At 39.4% G+C, this 17,259-nt stretch overlaps 1 protein-coding gene across 1 annotated transcript; it reads right to left on the bottom strand.

Moving 5' to 3' along the window:
* Positions 1 to 665: 665 nt before the first annotated feature.
* On the bottom strand, positions 666 to 16,590 carry LOC117477376 (CD109 antigen-like). Its single transcript, XM_034124055.1, has 31 exons — positions 16,511 to 16,590; positions 16,047 to 16,167; positions 15,591 to 15,821; positions 15,354 to 15,476; positions 15,207 to 15,246; positions 14,157 to 14,238; positions 13,974 to 14,073; positions 13,742 to 13,838; positions 13,547 to 13,656; positions 13,273 to 13,464; positions 12,880 to 12,984; positions 12,709 to 12,771; positions 11,915 to 12,085; positions 11,673 to 11,825; positions 9,532 to 9,601; positions 9,274 to 9,355; positions 9,056 to 9,173; positions 8,474 to 8,587; positions 8,067 to 8,285; positions 7,801 to 7,942; positions 6,364 to 6,546; positions 6,123 to 6,204; positions 5,261 to 5,492; positions 4,981 to 5,146; positions 4,249 to 4,439; positions 3,389 to 3,544; positions 3,190 to 3,255; positions 2,433 to 2,572; positions 2,129 to 2,285; positions 1,160 to 1,262; positions 666 to 1,071 (listed from the first exon to the last, which is right to left on the bottom strand). Exons 1-31 carry the CDS (start codon positions 16,588 to 16,590, stop codon positions 869 to 871), a joined length of 4,092 nt encoding a protein of 1,363 aa, XP_033979946.1. The 3' UTR covers positions 666 to 868.
* Positions 16,591 to 17,259: the final 669 nt, after the last annotated feature.

Here is a 17,259-nt window from a genome sequence, read left to right as displayed (position 1 = left end):
TTCAGAGAGGTCAAAGGTGATTAGAGGAGACCCTAATATCGCTTTACTTCAAAAGTTACAACTTGTCACAGAGAAATTAATTAATCTGCAGGTCTCCCTTGAAAAAGAGATCGTTGATCTCAATGGGATTTTTCACCTGGTTAAATAAAGGCTAAAGAAAGAAAGAAAGAAATTAATAATCAGTAAACAAGGTGTCACACAAAATGAAATATCTCATGGACGGACCTCAGCAGGATGAGATCTTAGGAATAACATTCATATTTCATGAAATGTCAGCGACGTCAAACCTGATTACTCTCTGGTGATGACTTGCATGTGTGAGTTCCCTCTGCAGGTCAGCCTGCATTCCTCTAGCTCAGAGTTTCGTGACGTGGCAGATGAGTAAAATAGTCTTTATATCTCTCCTTATGTTTAACACGCTTTTTGTTCTTGGTGCCATATTTGTACCAAACTCAAGTTGCAGTGTTAAACAAGGTCAAAACTAAATTGTTTTAAAAAAGAAGTACATTAAGGCTTCAGAATAAATCTTATTCCAGCCTTTACAGTATGTCTTCAAACAGCTTAAAATGTTACATTTCTGGTACTGAGGAATAACTTATATATGTGTTCTGCTGCCAACTGAACATGAATTATCAATCCATTTTTTTATTCAAGTCAACACACGGAATCATATAGAAAATGACGTTAGTAGAGAATTCATTCATAAACAGTAGAAGGCACTTGGGCTTAGCCAAAGAGGCCTCTAAATATTACAATCCCTTGTCAAGGTATAATTATATTTGCATACAAAAAAAAACTTTGGAAATTGCATCCAGTACATGTACGTGCTAAAATTACATCATTATCTCTTACATTAAATGTAATCTATTTAGACTCTAATAAAAAAAGCGGTGACACCAAGGAAAAGGCAAGGAATGCTGTAGTCGTTCCTGCTGTTGGAGCTGGATAACAGCGGGCAGGGCATGGTGATGGTGATTCCCAGCCTACAGCGATCACAGTTTTCTCCACAGAAGAAGCAGGCTTTCATGTTGTGCAGAGCATCTGAGTTGTATGTCCGTGATGCTGTTCTCACTGTGATACGGAGGAAATGATAATAATATTAAGATAATCAGTATCTGTGTTCATCATGTGTTTTTTATTGAACTGAAACTGTACTCACTTGGTTCAGAGTAGTCGTAAACCTTCACCATAGCATCCTGCACGCGGGCCACTTTGTATTTTCTGATGAGTGGAAGTATGATGCAAACCTCTGACTTGTTAAGCTGCAAATGTGAAGAGAAAAATGACTGATGTATGGTAAAACACAATACATTTACTTATTTTATTCTTGTTATATCTTGTGAATATGTACAAGTATCTGACACGTCAAAAAATCGTTTTAAAAATGTGCTATATAAATAAAACTTGATTTTATTTTATTTGATAGGACATCTTTACTCCTTTTTAACTAAAGAAGTTTATGGTGGCAGAAAAGTCAGTTAAAAGTGTGTGTAAAAACGCCACCTCACACAAGCAAATATTATTAAGCCCAGCTTGGCATAGCTTAGCTTTACCCACTATAATTAGATATAACATATTGCTCCTGTGTTGACGATATCACATATTAGTACTGATATCCTGTAGCTAGACTGCCTTTTTTTGTTGAAATCAGGGTACTACAGTATCCTTCATGTGTGTTTTCCTTAAGAAAATGTTCAACATTTCCTAACACCTTCAATTGTACTTAACAAGAAAACAATGGTCCTTTGCTGACCATTGGGGTACCCTTATTACAATGGAAACCAAGGTCATCTTGTCGCTAAGAGTACACAAATTACAAGTATTCCGATAAGTATTCCATTAATTAATACAATTTAAGAAAAAGAAAGCTATTTAAGACACCATAAAACATCATGTTGGAAGAAAAAGAATAATGAGAAAAAAAGAAAGAGAAGAGGATCAATTTATTGATTTAATAATAATAAAGGTTTATATAAAAAAAACGATTTGGGCTATATATAATAATATTTATAGTTTATTTTGTATTTTTACAAAAATGGTGGAGGTAAAATTGTTGAAGTTCGGGGTTGACAAAATAAAACTACAATGTGGCCCAACCAAACTTTTGGAGTCAGAAATGACAACTTACTGAATCTAGATAGAGGCTGACTTTCTCGGGCAGGATGTCCATCTTTCTGATGAGCTCTGTTGGGACAGCAGCTCCAGGAGAGAGACTGAAACCACTGAGCATGCCCACGTCCAAAATCACCATGCCAGTATGAGATACCCCCGCATTGTTCTTTAATCTGCAGAAGACCAAAGCAAAGGCAGGGCTGAGGATTATTTTGCAGAACATTTGACATGGTTTACAACATAACCTAAAACATATTCGAGAAATACAGGCATATTTAGCAACAAAAAAGGAATTATTTGGATATATATGTCTATCTTACCTCATACATATGGATAACATCACATGATTGTGGTCTTTTTCCTCAGAAACATCAACATCTAATGCGATAGCCTCCTCCTCTTTGGCAAGCTGGAGGATCTGTGAAAAAGCTTTGCTCTCCAGGTTGTAAAATATGTTCATCTGGAAGGATTCAGGGAGATGTTAAAAATATTTAGATTTAGTGGCACAGAGCTGAAGTTTGCAATACTGCCTGATGCTCCAGTGTGATATTATATAAATCTGTAATGTAGATGTTTAAGTTGAAATGCCTCAAGGTCAAAAAACAGTATCTGTTATAGAAATCTGCACATTCCATGAACAGGTTGAACTGTTATATAAAACATAGAGAAAACATGAACCTTTCACCAACGTCTTCTTGTGTCTGATACTATCTGGAGTCACTAAACGCAGACAGGACTTCCAGCTACAGTATGTGTTCCAGATGTTAATTGCTGGGAGTCCATTATTATGTTACATTTGCATGTGGCTGTTTTGGTTTAGCATTTACAATGCAGCATATTGTGCTGAGTGAAGCTGAATCATGCACAGCTGCTGTGTTCAATTTATTCTGGTCATGCTTCATTTTCTATGTTGAATAGGTTTGAGGTATGAAAACAATCCTGCAATGTGGGAGGTTGTTTGGTGGTGATAAATGTTACTTAAGCATGATGGTAGGAAACATTATTATATAAAAGCTGAAAACTCATAAAATCTGTAGGATACTATTCATAAGAATGATTAAGATTTGTAAACTGTACCTGAAATATTGCAAATCCTCTTCCTTCCATGTATATATTTAGGTTTATATCTGTATCAGTATTCATCTAGAGCAAAAGCAAGCAAACAAAGAATGAAGTGGAGTTAATACAACATCATATAAAACATCCAATGCATCATATCATGTATAAATTAGACAGAAAACATGGTATATGGTAACATGGTACATAGAGCTGTTACCTCTCGCCTCTGATAGGCCAGATAGGTGGAGGAGTTGATGCTGAATAGTGACGCAAACTGAGACTCTGGGGCGGTTATGTTGAGCCTGAGGTCGATGGCGTTGGCTCCACTGAAGGCAGCGTAACACGCCAGAGCCTGGAGGGCGACTACTGTGTCCTGAGGAAGAGTAACAGGTTAAAAACTACATGAATCTGGATTACATCAAATTATGTTTTATTTGGTGCAGAATAAAGGGATATTGTTTGAAAAACTCTACCACTTTGATACATTGCTTCTCGACAGTTAATTCTATCTGTTTGTTAATGTAATTAAGAATCTCCTCAAGGTTTAACTCCAGATACAATTACACTTAAACAAATAGGAATACAACTAGACAGTCCCCAAAAACTCAAGGCAGATCAGACCAAACTATCCGTCTCCCATTGGGGCTGGGCAATATTATTAACAAAACTTTTTTTTTGTTAAATTGACCATCAGTGCTTTCATAATTATAATTTTGGATAAATAATCATCAGTAGTGGGGAACTACTGACAAAGTGGGCAAAGGCAAATGAAAAAAAAAAAAATGAACATCACTTTCCGTTAATTCAGCCTTTAAAACCAGGAAACTGGACACCAATGTCATTTTACGATATCGAAAATGTTAAACAATAGCTAGTCTGATATCACAATATTGATATGATATCTATATATTGACCAGCGCTAGATCCAATCAGTCTCCATTCGATCTGCCCAAACTCAACAGCAAGCTAAACATCACTTGTAGCAGCTCAACTAATAATAAGTTTAGTTTGTAACAGGTATATGATGTTGCAACATGTTAACACTTAGACATAAAGTTGTAAAAACTCTCTTTGTACCTGTGTTGTCCTGTAGCCTCCTATGTGGCTTCTCTGCTTCGTTAACCATATCAAGAGTTGAATGGCCTCCACGAAGCTGCCGCGCTTATAAAGAGCCAGCAGCACATAAGAAGCCATCTCGATCTGTGCTGAGCTCGGCTCCAAGCCATGTGACTCCAGGCTAGCTGAGGAGGTCCACAGCATGACTCCATCTTTGCAACAAAATGACAATCTTCAGAGTCAGCACAATTTAAGAAATATCCTGGAAACATTTTGTTGTTGTTGTTGCTCCTGTTCTTCTGCAAGAATAATCTAGATTTTAGGAACTTTTAGAACCACGAGTGAAATCTCACCCAAACCAAACAAATTCTATCACTTAACAACATCGCATCAGTCAAGATGCAGTACATATTTATAACTATCAACTTTTTTCTGTTGACTGTATCTGCTATAGATGCATTTCCAAGAAGAAAACACATCGTTTATATTAATGTATTGATGTACTGCTAGGTAAATGTAGTAGTTGATGGCCTTTTTGTGGCTGAATTAGTTTCTTACAACTTTTGTGTTGTGATTGTATTAGTCTTGTTTGTCGTTGTATTGTGACGTGATTGTGTTTTGTTTGTTCTGCTTTGTCTTTGTTTTCTTGTAACTGACTTGCTGTTTGTAGGACCCCCTTGAAAAGAGGTTTATCCTAAACTAATAAAATGTCAAAATAAATTGTCACAAAAGACCACTACTTTAGTTAAGTACCTTTGTAGTCAGCTCTACTGATGAGCTCCACCAGGGCAGGGCCGGCTGCAGGACTATTGGCCAGAGCTAAAGCATAGGCTGTCAGACACAGGCTGTAATTACTGACCCCCCCGCTGGCCACTTTGTTCTCCAGGTAGCTCTGGGCCAAGGACAGATTCCCAGGGTCCTTCAAACACAGGAACCAGACAAAACATCATTGCTGTCAATTGACTTGTTTCCCTTAATATAGATATTTAAATCTCCTATTGTAGCTTCCTCTAATGAAATTCCTTTAACTCACCGCGTAGCTCTCGTCCTCCAGCAGTGCCATCAGGACAAAGGCAGTGAGTCCCACCTGACCACTATCCAGTGCTTCCTGCATCTCCGTGTGGATTAACTTGCCCACCTCTCTGAACTCTCCCTGGGGCCCCTGGTGTTTCAAGAGCCAAGTGACGGCCCTGGTCAGGACACTCTGGTCTATCTGCATGAAGGGCTTAGCCTGGAGGAAGCACTTCAGCACGAAGGCCGTCAACCTGGGACCACAGACAGGAGATTGTGTTGATTGTGTATATATATAGGATATACATATTTTATACATATTTTTATATATATTTGTATTTTTGTATTCGGGATTGTGGGAAACGGTATTTCGATCTCTCTGTCTGTACACACAAACTGAAAGATTGACAATAAAGTTGACTTTGACTTGAGAGGGGACATTAGAGGCCGAGAAATTAAAGCATGTTCCACCTTCTAAACCAACACGAATGATCTTTGACTGAAATAAACTGATTTCAATGTAACACTTCTGCCCCGTTTGATCCGCCAATTTTCACAAAAAAATATGCAATTAATAAATGCTTCATAGTTGCTGAGTGCCATGAAAAGGCAGCATTCGGGCAGTGAAGAACTTTAACATATGCCATCTGCAATTTGGTCCAGGGTAAAATACCTCATGTGGGAAGAAATTAAAAAGACTACTGTTAGTAGTACAGACACTGTGCCTCTGCCAAAAATAACAGCTGACTGAGATTATTCTGAGCAGGATACAAGACAATAAATTATACAATTATAGATGTTTGTGCAATTGCTGCTCTCATCAACAATCAGCAACCTGTATCGCTGGAAAAATTGTAATTGGGTCTCTCTTATTGTTGACCTACCATATGCTACCGGAGGTGTCGCTGGATCCGAAAGGACTGAATGAACCATCCTCTCGTTGGTAGGACAGTTGTTTCTGATATACTACAGCAAGAGAAAAAAAGAAGGACGTTTGCAACTTAATCGAATAAAGCATCATTGAAAAATGCCTTCTTGGATTTAAGGAGAAAATGTCATTACTTTACCCATAGATCGTACTGTATACATTACATGAAATCATTCAGAGACCAGTGTAAAGGTTACCTTCCAACATGTAGCCCAGAGCCCTGCTCCTTATCTCTTCCACGTCCGGGGTTGTTCCTGATTTGTTCAGGTACTGGAGAACATAGATATTTGGAGCAAAGTGGATCAGGTTCTGCTCCCCACTATCAAGAGGCATCTGAAGCAGAGAGTCCAAGTTCCTGATAGAAAAGCCCAAGATATCTCCTGTGTAAAGCAATGCAGGAGGGAAAGAGATGTTAACTGTTTCACATCATGTTGATTAATGGGGAGAAGCCTGAGAGCTGCATGTAGTTCAGGCAGTCAACTCGAGCACCAATGATTTAAGACACTAAATCTGCCGCTCTATTTAAGCTGCCGGATCTGCCTGCCTCTGCATCGCTAATGCTGCTACTGCTACTTCCACTTTGCTGCTCCTAGCCGGCCCCAGCATCCACCTGTAGGCTTGGGGGATAGTTATTTAGTTATCACCACTCAATGTTCTATGTAAATCTGTGGAGTGATGAGGCCCGAGCCTAGACGCCAAACTCAAACTATATGCTGCCTCTAATAAACTTATCAAAGAAACACGTGAGTTTACTAATTCACTTAACAGAGGGACGTGTAGAATTGGGTAGAGAAGCAACAAAGGTCCCTAGTCCGAAAGCACACCTTGGACCAAATTACCCTCATACAATCATTTATGACATATTACCCCCTGCAGTGCAGGATCAGTTAAGGCGACAAAACTACTTGGTAAAGTTAAGCAAAATATCTTGATTTAGTTTTAAATAACTATGGAAATAGCTTTACTTCAGGTGTATTTGTTATAAATGAGTCAAAATGTACTTCTAGTTTCACACGGGATACAGACAGTGGTTTCCTGCCTATTCAAATGTTACATGTCCTGGCTCATGGGTGTGTCGATTATATACAAATTATAGAGCATTACTGTTTGTGTTTAAATATGAACAGTGTATGGAAACATACTGAACATAATACTAACCCTAACCCTACTACTATAAGGAAATATTAAAGTTACACATAATGAAAGAATAGAGACGAAACACCATCACAGGCAGAAAGCTACAGTAGGAACAAAAACGTTGTCCTGCACCATGGCTCGTTGTTTAGTGAAGCTCACTATCACAACAAGAACAGAAATCCACACGTTTGGCTCCGACTGAGGAAAATACTGAGGCTCGCCTTTCTACCATGACAAATGCCCAACATCCCTCAACCTGAATGGAGCCAAGCCAAACAGCCTGACAGATGTTCAGGATCTGCCCGCCATAAACATTCCTGTTAGATGTCCATTTTCCGACATTTAGTACCTAAATGTTTTCAGGACATAAACCCCAACTCATCATCTACACGCAAAGGGCACATATTACACATGGCTAATGACTGAAAGTAAATATAAAGAGCTTTCAGATGGAACTGCCACTGGCAGAGCAGGGAGGAAGAAAATCGTAGACGTACCAACCAATGCCACGTGGGCCCTCTGGCTGCCCGGTACCACATCTGGTGGAAAGGAGAAGGAGATGGATGTCGAGCTGTTCAACTTCAACGGTTCCACCTCCAGGAACAGAGTCTCTGAGAGGGACTGTTTAACTCCCTCAGGCTGCGGGAACATGAACAAAATCCACTCTTATCATAGGATTAGCAGTATGCCAAGTCGCATATTTTGATATTACTGCAAAATCACATTCATATGGCTGTTACCCGATGTTTCCATCATACCGCACCTTCACAAGCACTATCCAAACAAGGCTGTCTGAGGCCTCAGCAGATACGGCGTCCACAGATATTTCTATCTCGCCTAGAGCCACGGGCCTTATAGGGAACAGCGCTGAAGCAGACACATGACTCCCTAAGGTGAGTTTCTGGGCATTTACCCCCGACACATGCCCTTTGTCTGCCAAAACAAACTCGTAGGCTTCACTGGTTGCGAGCAGCAGAATGACCTGTAGAAAGAAATGGGACAAAGCAATCATTTCAAACAAAGAATGTAACATTTACTGTGTGCCATAAATAAAAGAGACATATGCTTTAGGGAGTTTGTTGGAATTGTATCTAAAGAGTTAGGTAATACTTTACAGGTGATATGATTTATCCATCTTATTGAAGCCAGAATACTTCTCAAATGTCATACCTCTATGTCGTGCTCTAAGTGGTTGATGATGTTCACCTCCAGCACAATTTCCTCTCCCCTGATGAGGTATGATGGGACGTCCAGAGACAAGGAGAAATCTTTGGACACGGTCAACTGTGAATAAAAAAACATCAAATCCAAGGTAAATTCAGCTACTCTCTGCAGTGTATACGAACAAAGTTAGGGATACAGTAGGGTTACAGCCAGGCATGGGACCATATGAAAAATTCATTTCACTGGCCAGAATAAGTGCAATAGTATCTGTATAATCATCAAAATATGCTTAAAACTCTTAAAATGGCATTTAAACATACTGGAATCACTTAACCTTATATCTAGTTAGTTCTTTTATGAAAAACAATGCAACAATTGTGAATAAGCTAATAGCACATTATAAAAGTTTTTGAAGTCTGTTCCTTACATAATTATTCCTGTATGTTTTAAATCAGGCTCTATTTTAAGAGTAAACGTTCCTTTTCTGTACAGACAAAGAGGCTCAACATCCTTTTTAAAGAGGAAATAAACAGATTTGTGGTTAATATAAACCCCAAATTAGAGAAACATCACTGCTACAGCCAGAACCTTTTGTGGCAGAGGAGTGAAGCCCAAACCCAGGTTGTCTGACATCACCAGAGCAGCAGCTCGCAAAGACGTGACACCATCTGGCACAGTTATTTTCTCACTTTTCATTGGTTGATCACTGAAAAGGTATTACAAAATAAATATTAAAGTGTGCTCATATATTTGACAATACTGATGACTAATTTTAATCAACAGCAAATGAACCGTTCTGCACTCACCTGATGCTAGTGTCAAACCAAAGCAGGGATTCAGTGGCATCCATCCAACGGCTCCAGAACCTCTCTACCATTTGGGCATCTCCTGAAAATAAGATGGAGAAGAGATCAGAGAAACTGTACAAAAACATAAAACATGAAGATTAAAAGCAGTGGAAGAAATCAAGGGAGTCATCCAATAAACGAAATGGCCACCAGAGGGAATCTAAAAGAAATGACGTGATACATTCAAAGGAATCTCACTGTGTAATTTGATCATACCGTAATCCGGTCCATAAGGCTGCTTTTTCTTATAAAGTCTGGCATTGGTTAGCATCTTAATATCACAATCCTGCGGTGAAAAGACACAAGATATTTCAAATATTATTTTCATTCTCGCCGAAGAAGACAAAAAACACATTCATTTTCACACATATGAAACAGGTTATATTAAATATAAAGGACTGTTTTTTTTTTTTTTGTCGTAATGTCAAAACAAAATAAGAGATGTCAAAATCTTCAATTTAAGTAAATAAATAATGTAATTAAATAGAAGTTGACAAAAATAAATATGTATACACCATTAAAAGGGGATACAGATATTCCTCATCTTCCAAAACATCGCCTGTTTCCCTGTCAAATACACCAAAAATATGACATAGGCAGTGGCGTCGCCTGGCCTGGGCATCCGGGGCTTTAGCCCCGAATGTTTTTTCTGTAGCCCCGGACAATTCTCCCTCAATAATATAATACATTAACCATGCTTTACGTGAACCTCATCCTGACACAAGAGAGGACGGCAGCACTGTAGTTTCCCGTGTTCAGTGAATGCAACAGAGGCATGACACCAGACCAATCAGAGAGTTGCATGGAAATAAACGTGTGCTTGTGTCATTCAAGCTCGGCTCTGTGTGTGTGGCAATAGCGCATTTAGTGTGATAGAGAGAGAGAGAGAGAGGGAGAGAGAGAGAGGGAGAGAGGGAGGGAGGGACCGGTGCCAGCAGGGACCGTGTTGTTAGCATCTGGTTAGCTAGCTGCACTAACGGACATAAGGAGCTGTTTGTTCCACAACAAGCTGGAGGAGAGTCCTCTCCTCTCAGACTGAGGGGCTCAGGTGAGCTAAAGGACTCTCTGAGTGTTTAGATACTTAACTTTAGTCTAAGTTATCTCAGTGGGTCTCAAACGGTTTGGTCACAAATTATTCAAAAGATTATTTCCGCGGCACACGTTTATATGATCATTATAGTTATAAAAAAAATAAGAGAAAAAAGGAAAAACAGTTATGAAATACTATATGGCAGTAAAACAAGAATAGAGTTTAAAAGGGGAGTGATTAGTAAAATGTCCATAAAGAAAAAGTACATCTGTTTACAGTTCTGCTTCATATGGGTGTTGAGAGAAGCATCCATAGATCTCTTCATTTTGCTCTCAAAGTGCACCAGATCGATGCATTTAACTTCAATATTTAAAAAAAAATCTTCCCGGGGGAGCATCCCCCCGGACCCCCTAGAGGAGGTGAGCCCCCCACTCATAAAAAATAGCACTTTACCCCTGCCTATATGCCGTGAGCTGATTATCGAGCCTTCATTGTAACAGTCGCGGGTGTACTGTGTGTGTGCGTGTGGGGAGTGTTGCAGTAAAAAATGCCACTGTGGGCTAAGCCCCGAATGTTTTCAGGTCCAGGCGACGCCCCTGGACATAGGTGAATGTGTTTTTGTAGCTAATAGAAATACAGCTATAATGGATTTTTGGATGTAATCCTGCATGAAAGTCTGCTTTGAGAGGTTTACTAACAGACCATACATCATAAGTTTAACAGCCAGTGAAATATAGGTCAGGTTGTGTAAGGTGTAAACAGTCCCCTCTCTGATGATGCCCGAGGAGATCTCGCCTAAAACTGGCCTAATCTATCCAGACATGATACACTGTGCTTTGGAAATGTGTAAAGGTAATGTTAAGAGGGCCCACTTTGGAGAAGCTTTGATTTTCTCCATCTTGCAACTATCAATAACGCTCAGGTCCTGCAGCCAAAACACTAAAGTTACCTCAGTCACCTCATAACAAAGCACACGGATGGATTACATCCGGACCAACCGATTCAGGGTTCTCACACTGAATAATCATACAGTATCTAACTGGGGAAGTTTGTCTGGGGAAGTGACAGGGATGACTGGTGCTTTGTAATACAAGTGTGAAATGGACACAAGAGAAATAAAGCAAATCTGACAGCATCTAAACAGCTGACTCTCTGGTTCGCAGGAGTTTAAGTTTCAGAGATTATATTTGGCTCCTTAAATACACAAACATGGCAAAATGTACAAAGAGGCAGTAACCCATTGGGCTTATTTGAAGGCTTTACCTAGATTGTATCACAATGTATAGAGAACCTTTCTTTTTTTTAAAACCACAACAGATTGTCATACCTTCTCCACGTTGAAGTCCAGGTCATCCTGCGGACCATCGTCATGCTCCCCTATCACAACGATTCCTACCTGGGATCCCGGTTGAAGAGCATTCACCGTGAGCCATACCTGCTCTCCTGGCTGGGCTTTATTAAGGTTCCAGCTAACAGAGACCTGAGGGAAGCAGACACAAAAACAATCACAGGCACATCTGGAAATGTTAAGCAGCTGTTCAAAAAAATGGGATAGAAAACATTAAGTACATAGTTGTTTTTGTTGATGGGTATGTGCGCTGTGTCGCTGGTGACCTCTCCATCAGACAGGACGCAGTAGACAGTGACGCAGGCCTCTGGAGACCAGGACAATGTCGGGGTCAGAGAAAAAGAGGAGGAATTATTTGTCCCAGCGGCCACCACCTGACCTCTAGAGCTCACCTGGAAGTACAACAATTAAAGCATTACTTATTTGCATTCAAGTCATTAAAATATATGTACATGTGATTTTTTTGTGGAATATTTAAGCATAGTGATACCAAAGGAAAACATTCTTCTGCCTAATCGGTGATTGATTGAATGTAAAAAACGAATTCAAACACATCTACGAATTCAAGCAGATGGAGTGAATTTGGTTGGAAGAATGGCATACATTTGTATTCACTCTCAAATAAAAAATAATCAGCTCTATACTCAGCAGTTTTTGAGGTTGTGTGGATATTGTGTCTTGGGTTGATAAGGGAAAAAGTAGTATTCAGAAGCCACCTGTTTCTCTGTAAAAAATCTACTAGTGTCTAACAATACAGCAATAATAAAAAACGGGTATAATATAATAATAATAATGGAGCTGTTAAATGGATGTATACAGTTTATAATTGGAGAATGGGAGAAATGAATCACCTTCACTGCAAACAACACTGTGACACTAAGGGTATATTACTTATAAAGCACTGTGTCTGTTATATTCTTTACTCAGACATGCAATATGTCTTATTGCAGAAAATAAAAAGCCAGGTTATGTTTATTTATTCACAGATTTATTGTATATATTTGTCCAAACATACCACAAAGTGGAGCGCAGTTGGTTGGAAGGTGCTCTTCACTTCGAGCTGAAGAGACAATCCAATCTGGAGATTAAACATGTTGTGTGGATTATGTCTTGGTTTCATAATTACAGTAAAAACATAATTTAGGCATGTTTTGCGGTATTTTGCTAAATATATGTTAAGAGTTACCTGTGCAGGCGAGGTGTTGACCGGTGAGATCTGAATATATGAGCCACTAGGAGAGGGCTGGGTGTTGTAGACAGTCAGAGTATCCTCACTGGATTGGAATTGTGCCTTGATATAAACACGAAATACAGAATATATTAAAGAAAATAGAAATGTGGCCTACATTATAGATATGTTTCTGAGTTTCTGATGGATCTTTTCCCCCCTTAGGTTGAGTAAGTAAATCTGTTTTAGATTCTAATACTCTTCTTATGGTTACAGGTCATGTGGTCATTTTAGATGGCATGCATGTGTAATCCTTCTGTACTGAAACTACTCATCTTACATAACGAAACTGCAGAACACTGCTTCTCCCGGAGGACAAACATTCCAGGTTCTGTTAACCAAAATACTCACCTGAATAAAAAGCATGTCTACTTGATCCTGTAATTCAAACTGAATGTGGATGTTCCCATCCTGAGGGACTGGCAGAGTCAGAGTTGTAGGTACAGAGTTCCTCGTGTTTGTACTCTGAGTGACTTCAATAATAACGGAGGGCTTTAGATCCTGTGAGCTGAGCGGATTTCTGTCATATCTGGAGATCTTTAGCTGTGGGGTAAAAGCATAGGAAATAGTTAGCAACGGTTAAAAAATAGATGTCAAATTAACAGAATAATAATAAGTCACTAACTTTTGTAGAGAAGTGTAGAGATGGCTTTAGTGTAGATGGAAAGTCATGGAATGTTAACTGGAACTTCTTCGTCATGATGTCGACTTCAACTGTTTTGTTCACTTGAAATCCTTGGGTTACAAGAAGTGATATAAGAGAACTATTTGTAGATGCTAATGAGATGTTTACATCAATATAGTTTGAAATATATCTCACCTGTAGGGATGTCAGTAACAAAGGCATCAACTCGGACACAACCGCCAATGCCTTGAAGCTGATCTTTGCTAAAGACAAACCGTGTTGACCCATAAAGCTGAAAAACAAATTTGAAAGCTAATCAATGCTGTTTAAGATGCAGGTATGTTCACTGTAAATGCTAGCTAAAAGCACAGAGAGTCTACATCTAGTCTCATTTTATGAATGAGCTAGAGAGCCAGTAAAACCTCACCAATTTAGTCACAGTGACTGTAGATGCTGCATTGTGCACATCAGACACCACAGTGACGGACATAGTCAGTGTCCCACGTACAGGCTGTCCACTGGAGTAACTGGAGGACAAAAATTAAAGTACAATATGCTTAACATATGTCCACTGTTATATTACTGCTTTGCTTGAGAAAATAGAACTCACAGTGCTCTCACTGATCCTGAGATGTCATCTCCAATGAGGGCCTGTGAAGGTGTCTTGAAGAGCATTTCAAAGTGAGGGCGCTCTGCAACAACAGGAAGCAAAATCATTGGAGTGGCAATGGGATGATATGTAGAGGATATGTTCATCATCTAAATAAATATGTTAGCATGACGGGAATATCATTAGTTTATTAGGTTCAAGTTACTAAGACTTGATTTACCATTTTCAAAACCTGGAGTTTGGCATTTTTTGCCAAAGCCATCTTAGATATTTGCTGATCGTATTTGGGCAATAGGGGGACCCAGGATAAACATAGCTACATCTGTATCCTAATAGTAGAATCACAAATTAGTCACACCCTTAAGCATAAGCTTCTTTATCGTCTATTTGACTGCAAAAGCAACCAACATTTACAAAAAGTACCTCATGTTGTATTGAAGTAGGCTTGAAAAAAGGGATTGGGACCATAAACTCATTAAAAAAACGTTTACTGAGGTATTAAATAGAATGAGTAGAATCATTTTCTTGTAGACTTCTATACAATATGACTTCATTTTGCAACCAGTGTACTTGCCAAATGCTGGCCATTAAAATGAATGCAGGTTTTAATAACTTGGCATTGGCTTCGTCCTCTTCTTTTATACTTTTTATGTAAAGTCATGAACAAAAGTATTAGATAAATACGAATTTTTACCTGATAGTAGCATTAGAGGAAAAGTCAGCTGATCAAAGTATTCAGAAGGTATTACCTATGGTCCTTGAATATCTATATTAAATGTCATTGAAATCCATCAAGTTATTTAAGTATCAATGTACAATGTTCACCTCCATTGGTCCAAAGGAAAGTCATGGGATAAACTAAATCAGGAGGATTCATCCTCTGGGGACAAAGAAAGTCTCCAGCAACATTTCATGATGACCCATTCATATTTGTTGAGATATGTTAGTCATGACCAAAGTGGTGGAACAACCAACCAACCAACCAACCAACCAACCAACCACAAACATGGCAATCAAATAATAATGAAAAGAAACTGATAGATATATTACCATAATGCTCCACAATGAATGCTTTCTCATCAATCAAGCCCTGTCGGAAAGAGAATGGTAGTTTATTTTTGTGAATCAATTCTGACAGCAGTCTATTAAACTGCATTCTGCACAAAGGTAAAGAGATTTGCTACGTTTCAATCCTACATTCACTGCAGCTGTGATTGTCCAATGTCCATGAGGAGACGTTGGGGATAAACTGAATTCCTGCAACACAATCCCCAGATTCCCTGTGGACTCCCACCAGTAGACAGCATTCTTACTGGGATCCTGCACATGACAAAAGAAAGTCAGTCAAACTTCCCACCAAAACACAATACCCGGCAAAAAGTCCATTCAACTCCTCTGGCTTTGTTCTTTCACACAGAAGACACAGAGGCCTACCTGTATCGAGATTTCCACTCTGCCTTTGTACGGATGGTTATTCAACTGTACAGACACAACTCTGACTTTGACGGTGTCGCCTGGTTGGTAGCATGATCTGTCGGTTTGAATAACGGTGGAGACATTCCTCGTGCTGAATGTGAGGGTGCTGGTGTTGGTGAAAATGAGATTGTCCTCTCTGTATCCCCTCACCGTCAAGTTTAAGAGGGAATTTGGGGTATATTCAAGAATCTGGAGAGATTGTACAAGCATTTTTAGACACATACACATGGTTAAAAAACGTAATAAAAAATAACTAAGAAGAGGAAAGTCATACTCACAGGAGGGAGTGTAAGGACTCTGGTCAAACCTTAAAAACAGAATGATAGTTAAACTTTCTTCAAAAAAGTTATTGTGCAAATCAACTCTAGAAATCTCAGTTTCACCTCCTTGGAAGTCCTCTGTTTGGGTGAATACCGTTTTGCCATGTTTCACCTCAGCCATCACCCTGACAGGGAAGTCAGCAAGGACGGTGACAGCCAGCGGTGTTGGGGTCCCAGCATGCAACACCTCTGGAACCGAGATCAGAAACAATGTCCTAGTAGAAAGAGGAAGAATGGCTGTTATTGATTGGTGAAAACAGTTGGACTATAAAAGTAAGTAAGTAAAACTTTATTTATATAGCACCCTTCTCAACACGAATGTACAAAGTGCTTTACAGTACAGTACACAGGACACAATTCACAGTACAACTATAACATGTAGAATAAAAGGCATAAAACAACAGCAGGTAATACATAGGATAAAACACCAATGAAAGACAGCTACTAACTCACCTCCTCCGGCGACCCAAAGGCCTGTCGGAAAAGGTGGGTCTTTAACTGCCCCTTAAAAATCTCTATTGAGGCAGATTGTGATTTGACCCTAACCATATCTCTTACCTGGGTGATTCCTGAGTTGAACCAGGAACAGGAAAAAACACAACTCCCACACACACAACCAGAGTCCAGATGGCATCCATGCTTCTGGTCCCCGCTTGACAAGTCTGCTTCAGACACCTTACTGACAGCGACCACTTTGTGAAGACACTGTTTAGAAAACCACACCTCCTGTCTGTCCACCAACCCCCCATGGCATCGCAGTCACTTGCTCATACACACCGTCACACGCACCAGGATGCATATATTCTTTATTACACACAAAAGAGGAAGGGGATCTCAGATACTCTTTACGCCTCTGCCCAGGGGGATGCATCTCATCTGTCTATTCAGGGTCTGATAATTCCCAGTGAAGAAAATACGTCTCGAATGACACCCCTGCGAGAAATATGTGACACATACCTACCTGAGAGTTTATTACTTGGCATTTTATCATTACATTTTTTTGTGAACATTTTACTACTTTGCAGCATCCTAAAAAATAAATCCATATTATTGCAGTCCAGCTATGTGGTCTGATGTTTTAATTAATTTGTGATAGCAGAAAGTGGTTGTTTTTGAGGCTTTGTCTTCGGGAAAAGGTGGTGATCAGTCACATACATTCTAATCTTTTGTTGATTTAAACTGGATGTCATATTTTGAACTAAGCAGTATTTATAATTTTCACAGAGGAACATGATGACACAGGCAGAATGAAAAAGCATGCATTTCCTCTTCCTGACCAGCAGGTGGTAGGAGAGTCAAGGCTATCT

Source organism: Trematomus bernacchii, unplaced genomic scaffold (genome assembly GCF_902827165.1).
Source record: "Trematomus bernacchii unplaced genomic scaffold, fTreBer1.1, whole genome shotgun sequence".
In the NCBI taxonomy this organism is placed as follows: Eukaryota; Metazoa; Chordata; class Actinopteri; order Perciformes; family Nototheniidae; genus Trematomus; species Trematomus bernacchii.
Note: the sequence above shows the minus strand (reverse complement) of the source record. Positions and strands in the feature narration are given on the sequence as shown.